This window comes from Xiphophorus maculatus, chromosome 8 (genome assembly GCF_002775205.1).
Source record: "Xiphophorus maculatus strain JP 163 A chromosome 8, X_maculatus-5.0-male, whole genome shotgun sequence".
Taxonomy (NCBI): domain Eukaryota; kingdom Metazoa; phylum Chordata; class Actinopteri; order Cyprinodontiformes; family Poeciliidae; genus Xiphophorus; species Xiphophorus maculatus.
Window position 1 is genome coordinate 1,257,540 of NC_036450.1, and position 11,925 is coordinate 1,269,464.

At 47.8% G+C, this 11,925-nt stretch overlaps 1 protein-coding gene across 1 annotated transcript; it reads right to left on the reverse strand.

The window, feature by feature from the left end:
- Positions 1 to 233: 233 nt before the first annotated feature.
- zer1 (zyg-11 related cell cycle regulator) lies at positions 234 to 11,250 on the reverse strand. The gene is made up of 16 exons (XM_005809751.2): positions 11,081 to 11,250; positions 9,280 to 9,495; positions 9,057 to 9,207; positions 7,370 to 7,824; positions 5,900 to 6,073; positions 5,701 to 5,815; positions 5,294 to 5,440; positions 5,040 to 5,213; positions 4,755 to 4,970; positions 4,540 to 4,581; positions 4,345 to 4,464; positions 4,150 to 4,265; positions 3,882 to 4,070; positions 3,555 to 3,652; positions 3,234 to 3,336; positions 234 to 2,031 (listed from the first exon to the last, which is right to left on the reverse strand). The coding sequence occupies exons 2-16, from the start codon at positions 9,444 to 9,446 to the stop codon at positions 1,944 to 1,946; spliced, it is 2,355 nt and encodes a 784-aa protein (XP_005809808.1). The 5' UTR covers positions 9,447 to 9,495; positions 11,081 to 11,250; the 3' UTR covers positions 234 to 1,943.
- Positions 11,251 to 11,925: the final 675 nt, after the last annotated feature.

Below are 11,925 nucleotides of genomic sequence, written 5' to 3' on the forward strand. Positions count from 1 at the left end.
AAATTCTGAACATTAGACATTATTAATAGATTAAAAATGTTATTCAAACTATTTCATAAAAAATGAGCATTTTGAGTTTTGAAAATAGTTATATGTGAAAATGAATGTCAAAGGTTAGATGTGTAAGTAAGAATCAGGATAAACATTTAAATTCAGCATTTATTTTATTTTTGCTGCTGTAATTTATTAACTTGTTATTGAATCTCAGCTGAATATAAACCAAAAGCAGCGGCTTGTTTAACCACTCCATGTTTATTGCTTATTCATATTTTTACATTAAAGTCATGAAGCTACTGGGATCAACAGAAACGGAACCGTTTGTTTTTCATTTGGGATCGAACTCTTCAGCAGTGAGAACAAATGAACAGAAACATCATCAGGATGAAACCAGAACCCATAAATAATCACAAACAGTCCAGTTTCCTGTTCACCAGACGGAAACGCTCCTCTGCTGCTGCTGGGTCCAAATACTGCGCAGGTCTCTGGAGCCGGAGCAGCTGATCAACACCTGATCAGAGCAATCGGATCAATAACAGAACCAATAACAACCAGGAACCAAAACCCAAAGTGGAGAAATCAGAGAAAAATGTCCAACAGAACCAGGAAGGGAATCAGAAAACAGAGAAATCCTGGTGAAGGTTCTGGGATTAACGGGATTATTTAACCCGACTGAAGTTCTGAGAACCAAAATAAGATGGAGGAGCATCTCTGGACCGGACCGGACCGGACCGGATCGGACCGTCGTCTCTGATCTCATAAACATTATTATTGTTTCATACTAATCTGTTCTCAGATCTCTGGAATAATCCCAGATATTCTGGATTATTCAGACATGCCAGCTGTCTTTCTAAGAGCGAAGGCTTGAACCGAATCTCTGAGACTCCGTTTGGATCAGAACCAGATCAGAGTCCAAACGGGTTTCCCCGTTTACACTGAAATATCCAGAAATTCACCAAACTGCAGATATGAACATGATTTTAATCAGACGGATGAGAAACCCGGTTCTGTTTGGACCTCAGCCGTCCGCTCCATAGAACCATCAGAACCGGGTCACAGGGAGTTTGTCTGATCCGCTTTCCAGTTCAGAGTGATGACGGTTCCGACCCGAGTCTTTCTGTCTCCTTCCAGCCAGGACTTCCTGGTTTCTGACCAATCAGAGCCCAGAGAGCCACGCCCACTCTGATTGGTTCTGGACAAACCGGACCTGATGGTTCTGTTCAGCCTGGTTCTCACAGTTCAAAACATGTTCAGTTTTCACACAGTGACCGTTTGTCTCCTCAGCTACGGCGGGAATCACCATGGCAACCAGTGACTTGGCGTTTTAAGAACGACTCGGCAGTTTCTTCTTCAGATTGGAACCAACAGAACCGAGACGAACAGGAAGGAAGAGAAAGGAAACCCGATACGACCCGGAAACGAGCTTTACTGTCTGCTGGTTCAAGACATTTAACTGGTTCCATTGGTTTTAACTGGTTCCGGTTCTGGTTCTGTCCAGGGCTGCTGGTGTGGCTGGTCGGCGCCGACAGCAGATCATTTCCGTTTAAATATTGTGAAGTCATGAGTGTTTACAGCCGTTTATAAAACATCCACACAGTAAAAGGAGAAACCCACACTGAATATTTACATATTTAACAACGAGTCCAGCGCCGGACCGGACCGGGTCGGACCGGGTCGCAGGCGCTAACAGAGGAGGAAACACCAGTCCCATCTGAGAACTGGAGATCTGTGCTACTCCTCCACACACACACACACAAACACACACACACACACACGCACACGCAGCCCTCCCGACCCAACATGGCGGCTCCTGTGATGCGTCCGGGTTCAGAGGTCGCTCTGCTCTACGAAACAAGAGGAAACGGGAAAAGAAGCAGAAACCAGCCGGTTCTCCTCAGCTGGACCCGTTGCAGACGGGGAGTTCTGGTTCTGGTTCTGGTTCTGGCTCAGCCTCTCTGGCCGTAGTTGGCCTCCTGGCCGTTGTTCGTCTCCATCGGATCCTCCTTGAAGTTCTCGCATTGCTCCATCACCTTCCTGGAAAACAGCAGGGGGCGCCAAAATGAGTCCCGGGAAACTAAACAAAATTTATAAATGTTGCTAAAAACAGAAAAAACCCGACCGGACCGGACCGGACCGGACCAACCAGGCTACACAGAGTCAGATGTTTTGGCTGGAGTAAACAGGAAATGTTCAGTAAACCTGTTTCCGTCTCACCTGCAGGGGGCGCAGGTCTCTACAATACCGAGTTATTTTGACTTTTCTGCTGTGATATTTCAAAATGTGCATAAAAACAGTGACAGAAATACGGCTAAGTGATAAACTCAGCCACTTCATTAGATTATATTCATGTCAGAAACTTTGACTATGCAGCAGCTGCAGGTTTGGTTTAAACTCGTTTCTCAGATTTTCAAGAACATTTTGGGTAGAAATCACAGAACTTTGTTGTTATTTTTGCCTCTTTAGAGTCACATGGCTAAGTTTATCAAAGCCGGCTTCTGATTGGTCGATCAGGACCTCCTGACGGCTCCGCGCCCCAAGCTGCTTCCTGGTTGGTCCAAATAGAAACAGAACCAGCAGGAAGCTTCTGACTGTTTGTCTTCCTGCTGCTCTGCCCCATAAAGTCCCAATGAATCCAGCATGTGGCTGAGATGAGGCGAGACAAAGGTCAAAGGGCATGAATGTTACTGCAGCTGACTGAGCAGCTTGTCTTTCATCCCAAAGGTTTGCAAACTTAAAAACGTGACAGATAAAGATTCACTCTGCAGCATTGAATTGTTTTATTGAAGTTTTTAACGGCCATTATAAACCCATCAGAACCAGGACCAGAACCAGAACCAGAACCAGAACCAGAACCAGGACCAGGACCTGCTGACTCTGCAGATCAACACACAGGAAACCATAACCTTCGACAATTCCTCCAGGTTTTTGTGGAAATTCACAAATTAAATAAATAAAAGGTTTTATAATTTTTTTAAAGACTAATTAATAACTGTGACTTTATTTCAAGTTTCTCACAGAAATAGTCAAAACACTGGGTTGAAGTGATGCTAACTCCCACCTGCAGGGGGCAGTGTTTCTTACTTGATCCCTGGTTGTAATGTACTTCCTGCCACTTTAAGGTAACAGGAAGTGAGGTTTTAGGAGCGACTCCTTCTGATTCGTCTTTATGCAGATGACTCTGTTGTTGCTCCAGAAAGAGAGCGACGCTAAAGGTTCAAATAAAAGTTGAGTCTCACCTCGCCATCTCCTTGGTCTCTGGCTGGGAACTCTCCAGCTCAAGAACTTTCTCCAAAAGACTAACGCCGCCTTCCTTTATCAGCAGCGGACAGTATTTACTGGCTGCAGACGGAAACAGACAAAAATAAACCATGGAATCAGTTAAACACCGTTAGCATCTGAAGCTAAAGAGATCGGATCGTTCTACGTAAATCTGAGGTTTTATGAGCTGCAGTGTGAGGCGCAGCAGCAGCAGCAGCAGCAGCAGCAGCAGCAGCAGCAGCGTTTTCCCAGCAGCCATCATGTTGTCGTGATAATCAGGTGAACCAGCGGATACTCACGGTAAACGGACACCAGGTTGTAGAGCGCCCAGGTGGCCCAGTGCTGGCTGACCGGGGCGATGCTCTGAGGAAGCAGCCGCAGGATCGGTTCGAACGACCTGCAGGGTCAGACCGGACCGTCACCACCAGGCAGCTCAAACGGCTTCTAATAACAGATCTAGATCTGCATTTCTACACCGACTGAAGGTTTGATCCTCAGCGCCAAAAAAAACAACAAAAAACCTAAAAAAAATCTGATCAGAATGAAACTGCAAATAAAGATACAGACTGATTCTAGCTAGAGATAGAAAGCAGCTCCTGCACTACTGATTGACCTTTGACCCTGACCTGTAGTTGATGTTGCGGCGGGAGCTGACGTCCCAGCTCTGGATGGCGTCCCACATCCTGTCCATGACGGCGTCGCGCCGCGGCTCCTCCATGCTCCACACCTGGGGCCCGTCGAACATGATGTGGGACAGAACGCCGCAGGCGTTGTAGGAGACCTCGATGCCGTCCGCCTTGCTCTCCAGCAGGTTGCTGCAGCGGTGGGACGGTACAACGTTAGGACGCCCCGCGCCGCCCCCGCGCCGCCCCCTGCTGGCCGGAGGACTCTCACCTGAACACGGTGATGAACTGAGGCGTGAGCAGCTGCGGCCGCAGAGACTTCACCTCCGCCACGTTACCCAGAAGCCCCAGCATGTTGCGGTGGAGCTCCTGCTTGTCTGGAAACTCCTGCGGATCAGAACCAGGTAAGACATGGACTGTTCAGAGCTGCTGCTCTTCAGCCCGTGTCCTCCAGGTGGCGCCTCACCTCCAGACACTCCAGGAAGAGGCTCATGCCGCGGCAGTTCAGGAACATCTGGCAGTTATCAGGCGTCTCATCGGTGATGTTCCAGAGCGCGCTCCAGGAGAACTCCATCACCTGGTCACACTGCAGCAAACACACACACACACCGTCACTCACACACACACACACACACCTGGAGCCCGATGGGCGGAGACTCACCGTTCGGTCCTGCAGCTTCTTCTGGATCAGGTTCAGCATGGTCTGAGGGGAAGAGCTCAGTTAACAGCACAACCAACAACTACAACTCAGTTCACTACAGGTTAATCCCAGCCCTGACCCTGGTGACCTCAGTGACCCCGGTGACCCCGGTGACCCTTCAGGTAACCCAGCTAAACCAGGTTCCCTCCTGGTAACCCTGACAGGTGGATTGTTACCTTGACGAAGCCCATCTTGCCCACGGCCTCCTTGTGGTGGTTGTCCACCTGGCAGACCAGCGCGTTACAGAGATGCACGGCGATCCTCTGGATGGACTCGTCCTGCCGGGCCGGTTCCAGGATCTTCAGCAGCAGCTGGTTGACCCGGCTGTACTGGAACTCCAGCTCCTCCGGGATGCTGAAGTTACAGAGCGTCAGGCAGCAGTTCCTCTGCACCTGCAGCAGAGAGACGCCTCAGCACCGTGGCCCCGCCCCCTGGCTCTGGCCCCGCCCCCGCTGACTTACGGTGACTTCCTGGTACTGCTCCATCCCGTTCAGAACCACCTGGATGACGTCGCGGCGCAGGCGGACGCTCTGGTCACTGCGGTACTCGGTGTTGGTCAGGTAGAAGAGCGCCGCGCTGCCCGTCACCTGGATGCTCTTATCGTACTTATGGCACTTCAGGGCGGCGATCACCAGCTGCACACAGGGAGAGGAAACACCTGAAGGCCTGCGGAGGCGGCGTTCTGGTTCCGGCCTGGTTCTGACCCGGTTCTGACCTGCAGGGCCCGCAGCAGCTGGCTGCAGTGCTGTATCCGGGCGATGTCGAACAGCTGGTTGATGGCTTTGTGGGCGAGCTCCGGGCGAAACTCAGTGTAGGCTTCGATGGCGTTCAGAACCTGATCCTCATTCTTTGACCCGGTCACCTGAGGGGTCAAAGGGCAACACAGAGGAGAGGTCAGCAGAACCGGTCCAGAACTGGTCCAGTCAGTTAAAACAGCTGCAAATCTGGTTTAAACTAAACTTTATCCCAGTTTCAATCTGAGTTTTATTCAGTTTTAAAGTTTAATCAGATTTTTTTACAGCAGATTTAAACTCTAATCTTTTGTTTCTGATGTTTGTTTTGGCTGCGGTGGAGCAGGAAGTGACGGGTCAGTGACCCAGCCGGTTCTGGTTCTGCTGGTACCTTGTAGGCCGGGATGTGAGTGACGTTGCACAGCGTCGTGTCGTAGAGGCCCAGGAACTGCAGCGGCCTCTTCAGCTCCTGCAGCGGGTAGATGCTGCTCTTACATGGCTCGGTGCTGCAGGAGACAGACAGGCGTTAACCTGGGGGAACCGGACCGGAACCAGACCGGAACCGGGTCAGAACCGAGACCAGAACCCACCTGGGCCGGCCCACGGCCTCCTCGAAGTGCGGCACGGTGCAGTTGTCCAGCATGATGTGTCCGGAGATGTCCAGGGAGACGAGGTGGAGCAGCCGCTGCACCAGAACCGTCAGGATCTTCCGGGTCATCTTGAACTTCACGTTCCGCCTGCTCTCCCGGGACAGGTCCAGATGTCTGCAGAGCCGGGTCAGAGGTCAGAGGTCAGGGTGTGAACAGGATGACCATGATAAACTAAACAAAACCAGCAAGAAGCTTTAAAACCCAGAGAATCTGGGCCGGTTCTGCTTCAGTAAGAACATCTACAGCAGCTGGAGCCACTGGTTCAACTGGTTCAACTGGTTCAACTGGTTTGGTAATCAGGACGTTTTCCAGCTGCTACTCAGTTTACCTGCTTCACACAGTCACCACAAACCCCGACATGACATCAGGAAACCAGTTTAACCAGTAAACACTCAGCAGATCCTATACTGGTTCCAGTTTAACCAGTAAACACCAAGCAGATCCTCCACTGGTTCCAGTTTAACCAGTAAACACTCAGCAGATCCTCCACTGGTTCCAGTTTAACCAGTAAACACTCAGCAGATCCTATACTGGTTCCAGTTTAACCAGTAAACACTCAGTAGATCCTATACTGGTTCCAGTTTAACCAGTAAACACTCAGCAGATCCTCCACTGGTTCCAGTTTAACCAGTAAACACTCAGCAGATCCTATACTGGTTCCAGTTTAACCAGTAAACACTCAGCAGATCCTATACTGGTTCCAGTTTAACCAGTAAACACTCAGTAGATCCTATACTGGTTCCAGTTTAACCAGTAAACACTCAGTAGATCCTATACTGGTTCCAGTTTAACCAGTAAACACTCAGTAGATCCTATACTGGTTCCAGTTTAACCAGTAAACACTCAGTAGATCCTATACTGGTTCCAGTTTAACCAGTAAACACTCAGTAGATCCTATACTGGTTCCAGTTTAACCAGTAAACACTCAGTAGATCCTATACTGGTTCCAGTTTAACCAGTAAACACTCAGTAGATCCTATACTGGTTCCAGTTTAACCAGTAAACACTCAGTAGATCCTATACTGGTTCCAGTTTACTCCTCGAATCCTCAGAATGTGAATAAAATCTTTGCTGGATCTCAGAGAGGATTGAGATTAAAGTTAAATTAAATCTCAATCTGAGGCAGATTAACATGTTTATGTTTTACTGGGTAAATTATACATTTATAACTGATTTAATAAAATTAAAAACTTAATAATTTAAACCTGCTGCGTTTTCTGGTTGATCTAAATCAGCTGCAGGTGGACAGGAACAGGAAGTGGCTGAGCATCAGGACTTCCTGTAGGATCAGACGCTCTGAACTGAATCACGGTGAAACTAAAAGCGATCCCTGACCCCCGACCCCTGACCCCAGCTGATGAACCAGGAGATTATTTCATCTCCAGATTTCCCAGCATGCTCTCCTCCTACCTGAGGTTGCCCAGCTCCAGCACGGTGCCGACCACTTCCTCCGACAGATCCACGTTGTAGAGGACGAGCGAGGCCAGCCGCTCCCTCCACTGCGTGAGGAAGGCCGCCCCCTGCAGGCGGACGTTGGACAGGTCCAGCGCGGTGACGGAGCGCAGCGGCCGCAGCAGAGACTCCGCCTCCACGTCGTCGGGCAGCTGGCCCAGGTTCAGCAGCCGCAGCCGGTCGAAGCCCCGGAAGCTGAAGTCCGTCTCCGGGGCCTGCCGGGCGGCCGGGACGTCCTCGTCCTCGTCCTCGGAGTCCTCGGTGCAGGCCAGCGGGGCGCCGCCCTTCCTGTAGAAGATGTTACTGCAGCCGAACAGGCAGAGAGACACCAGAGTCTCTCTGAAGCTGGACAGAGTCTTCAGGCTGCGGGACGACAGGCTGTTGCAGTAGGTGAGGTGGAGTTCGATCAGGTCCTGGAGGGAGAGACGGCAGAGTGTTATACTGGTTTAGACTGGTTTAGACTGGTTCATACTGGCTTAGACTGGTTTAGACTGGTTTATAGTGGTTTATAGTGGTTTGAACTGATTCATACTGGCTTAGACTGGTTTAGATTGGTGTTAGAGGCATTATACTGGTTTTAGAGACATTATACTGGTTTATACTGAGACATTATACTGGTTCTGTAAAACATTAAACTGGCAGAAAAGCGCCAGTTGTTGGTCAGATCAATAATCTATAAACCCTCTTTTAGCTGTTTTTAATGTTAATAAAAACATTTTAAATGTTCATATTTAATTCAAAATAAAAAATCAGCTTCAGATTTTAATGAAAGTAAAATCTGAAGCTTTGAATCTGTGCATCTCTGATGAAAACAATTATTCACTGGGAAAAATTCCCTGATTGATTCTTAAACTAGAAACTTGAATCTAGATCAGATTTAGAGCCAGTGAACCAGATAAACTGACTCAATCTGTCATTAGAGGTTATTTCTCTACGTTACTGAGCAAAATGTGACATTTTTCTGTAAGTTTGTTTCATTCTGCAACATTTCAGTCTCAAACTGCCCTCTATGGTCTGAATGGTGGTACTGCAGGTGAATTTCTCTATTGGTTGAAACAGCCTCACCTTCAGACACGCCCCCTGGTGGCGAGTCACAAGTTTCACATGTCGCCATAAAAAGTCTCCAGTAACTGAAAAAAGTCACTAAATTTGTCTCTAGTCGCTTTATGTTGAAAAAAGTCAGTAAATATAAAGAGAAACTCTTTTAGTTTTCTTGTCCTGGCCACGCCCCCTCAGTGTGTTTAGGCCCCGCCCACTTTGGAATCTGTCTAAATTGGTCAGGGGGCGGAGCTTAGCTCCACTGTAAACAAACTAAAACTAATTTCTCTGCAGAAGAACCAGAGTGAAAACCTTCAGAAAGTCTGGATTACAACGACTAATCTGATTAATTGATAACAGAAATAATGCTCAACTAATTTATTAATTTGTTAATTGCTAACTGGAGTTTACTAAAAAAGGTAATTTGCTGAGTGAACAATGATTAAGCCAAAACTATAAAAAAATAAACATTTTGCATTAACAGACTGCTAGTTTATTGCATTTTCTGTAATAAAATGTTATTTTCTAATTAAGATTAGTTTATTTGCATGTTGGAATCTGCAGCCTGTGTGACGGTCAGAGTGTGAAGGACGAGTCGAGGCTCCACCTGCTTCCTGATGGCCTCCAGGTCCCGGTCCCGGACAAAGTCCTCCCTCAGCTGGACCCGGGTCAGCCTGGTGCTGCGCGGGTCCGAGAACAGCTGGAAGAAACTCTCCTCCGGCTCAAAGTTGCTGTCGGTGTGGACCAGCTCCATGTACCTGCGGGGGACAGGAAGTCAGAGCGGCGGCGGCGACAGACAGCGTCCAGGCGGCGAGCGGCGGTCTGCGTACGTGTTGACGAGTTTGTCGCAGATTTCGCTGGGCAGGAAGATGTCGGCGCGCATGCAGAGCTTGTTCCTGAAGCCCTGGTAGCACATGGTCTTCCTCAGGTTCCTCAGGCAGAACACGGTGGCCAGCGTCATCAGGCTGTCCGGGTCGTCGCCCGCTTTGGCTGCCATGTTCGCCCCGCGCTGCTGGCTCAGGTCGGAGACGGGCAGAACAGAGGACCTGAAGGAGGACGGGCAGAACGTCAGGGTCCGGAAGAGAAACCAAATGTTCTGAAACGCTTCAAACGATTAAACTGACTAAACATCAGAGCAGCAGCGGCTCTGATCCGGGATCAAAACGATTTCAGCAGAACCTCGGACTCTAAAGAGGGAAGAAATGATCTGCAGCTAATCCCAGATTAACAGGAAGTCGTTTCTCTAAGGTTGTTTAAAAACCAGCGGAAGAAAAAGTTTAAAATCTCATAAAAACAGAAGAAAATCTGAACAAACTCAGGATAAAATCATAATATGGGAATAAAATCCTAATAATAACAGAATAATTTTGTAATAATTTAAGAATAAAGTTATAATATAACAAGAATAGATGATCACATAAAGAATAGTCATAATAATATGAAAATAAAAATGCAATATTAAAAGAATAAAGTCAGAATAACATGAGAATTATGTTGTAATGATAACAGAATAAAGTTATAATTTAACTTTATTCTGTTAATAAAGTTAAATTATTAACAGAATAAAATTAAAATATTAGGATTAAAGTTGTAATTATTGTGTTTTTACTTTTTACCAAAAAATAAAATACTTTTTAATTTTAACACATCAAATCATCATCATCATCATCATCAGGATTCTGAAACAACTGAGTCTGACTCAGAGGTCAGAGGTCATGGATGGGTCCTGGAGGAAAACCTGAGACTGGGGTGAATATTATGGGATGGATTAGATCAGAGCAGATCCATGGGTTAGCATGGCCTAGTCAAAGTCCAGCCCTGAGTCCAGGACATGGAAACTGTCTTCAGATGTTCTCCATCCAACCTGAGCTGAGATGTTTTCTAAAGAAGAGCGTTCACTCTGTAGATGGTAGAAGAGTGGCGAATGTTTCATTTTTCCTTCCACTTAACTTTCTAAACAAACTGAAGTTTCTGTCTGAGTCACAGAAAGAGGAAAAGTTCAATCATCTCTCCTGCGAAGGTCACATTAAACATTAACGTGACATTTATAATATAAATACAGTCACTCAGCTGTTAAAACACAACATGAGCTGAAAGTCAAATCTAAAGATTATTTCAATCTTAATCAGATTACTAATCATTAACCTTAATGAAACCTTTCTGCTGCTTCCATGTTCAGGAATCATCTAAGATTATTTTTAATAATGAATAAATCTGATCCGGAGCCTCCGGGTCGGTCCGAACCAGCCGAGGAGTTCGGTGACCCGGTTTGTTCGGTTCTGAACACTGAGATGAACTGAAGGAGAAACAGTTAGCAGCAGGTTAGCAGGCTAGCCGCTGCCGCTAGCTGCTGGCAAACTGAAACGGAACCTGTGACCCAGCAGAACCGAACCGGGTCAAGAGCAGTAGCTGGTGTTCGGACCGGTTCGGGCTGTCCGCCTCATTCTGCCCTCGGTTCGGGTTCACGGTACCATTAGCTCGCTGCTAGCGCTGACTTTCCAAGCCAAACTTAGCAGGGAGCTAACAGAACCGGACAGCTGAGCTGGATCAGACCGGCTGGCGGACCGGGTCAGCGGGGCAGAACCGCGGCTCGGGCCCGGTCCGGGTTCTGGCAGGTGTGCCGGAGCCTACCTGGGCTTCGTGTCCTGGTGACGGGCTCAGTGAAGCTGTTTTCAGTCCTCAATCATCTGATTTTCGCTTTCGTCCCGATGTCAACAAACAGACTCCACCCCCTCCTCTTCCTCCTCCTCTTCCTCCGCTCCCACTTCCGGTAGCTGTCATCACGGAGCAGCTAGCTGCGCTGCTAACAGCACGCCGGCAGCAAGGCGGCCATGTTGGAGATTTAGGAGTTAAAACCTGGAGCAGAGCCGCTCCAGGGCCGGTCCGAGGCTCTCTGGGGCCCCGAGCAGATTTTCATTTGGGGGCGCCCCATTCCAACATGTCAGCTACACCAACCTACAGTGTAACGACAATAATGAAAGATTTAGAATAAAATTATTTAGCATCTTTATTTATTAGAAACCCCTCAGTGATTTCAGCAGGCGGATTTTGGCCTCTTCAAAACGTTAAACATCCCAGACAGTCGGAAAGGTCAGGATTAAACATGGCGACCAAAAACTAGACAAAGTTCAGTTTCTCTTCCTAAGAATGTTTTAAGCTTTACTTTCCATCAGGAAACGACACGTTTAGTCCTTTCAGAATAAAGTACACAGAGCCTACAATGAAGCTGATCGTTCCTCCTGCTGTGGATCTCCAGTAGCAGTCAATTCTACAACGAATCTGAGGAGGCCTCTGACTGAAGACTGTTGGTGTATAGCAGTCTCATGCTAACATGCTAAGAGCTCAACATCCAGCAGCAGAGATCAGTTTTTAGCTAGCTCTGCTAATCCTCCTCCTTTGCTTTTGCTCCTCTTTAAATCTCTGATGTTAGAGTAGAGATACGAAGGCGATGGTTTAGACTTCCTCCTTCTCCCTTT

What these genes read in the sequence shown, in the direction of transcription:
- zer1 (XM_005809751.2), bottom strand. Translation starts at nt 9,446, where the DNA reads ATGGCAGCCAAAGCGGGCGACGACCCGGACAGCCTGATGACGCTGGCC. An exon ending in CGCCGCAACATCAACTACAG is followed by an intron (nt 3,653 to 3,881) that starts GTCAGGGTCAAA and finishes CTGACCCTGCAG; the next exon opens with GTCGTTCGAACCGATCCTGC. An exon ending in GAGACCAAGGAGATGGCGAG is followed by an intron (nt 2,032 to 3,233) that starts GTGAGACTCAAC and finishes GCTGTTTTCCAG; the next exon opens with GAAGGTGATGGAGCAATGCG.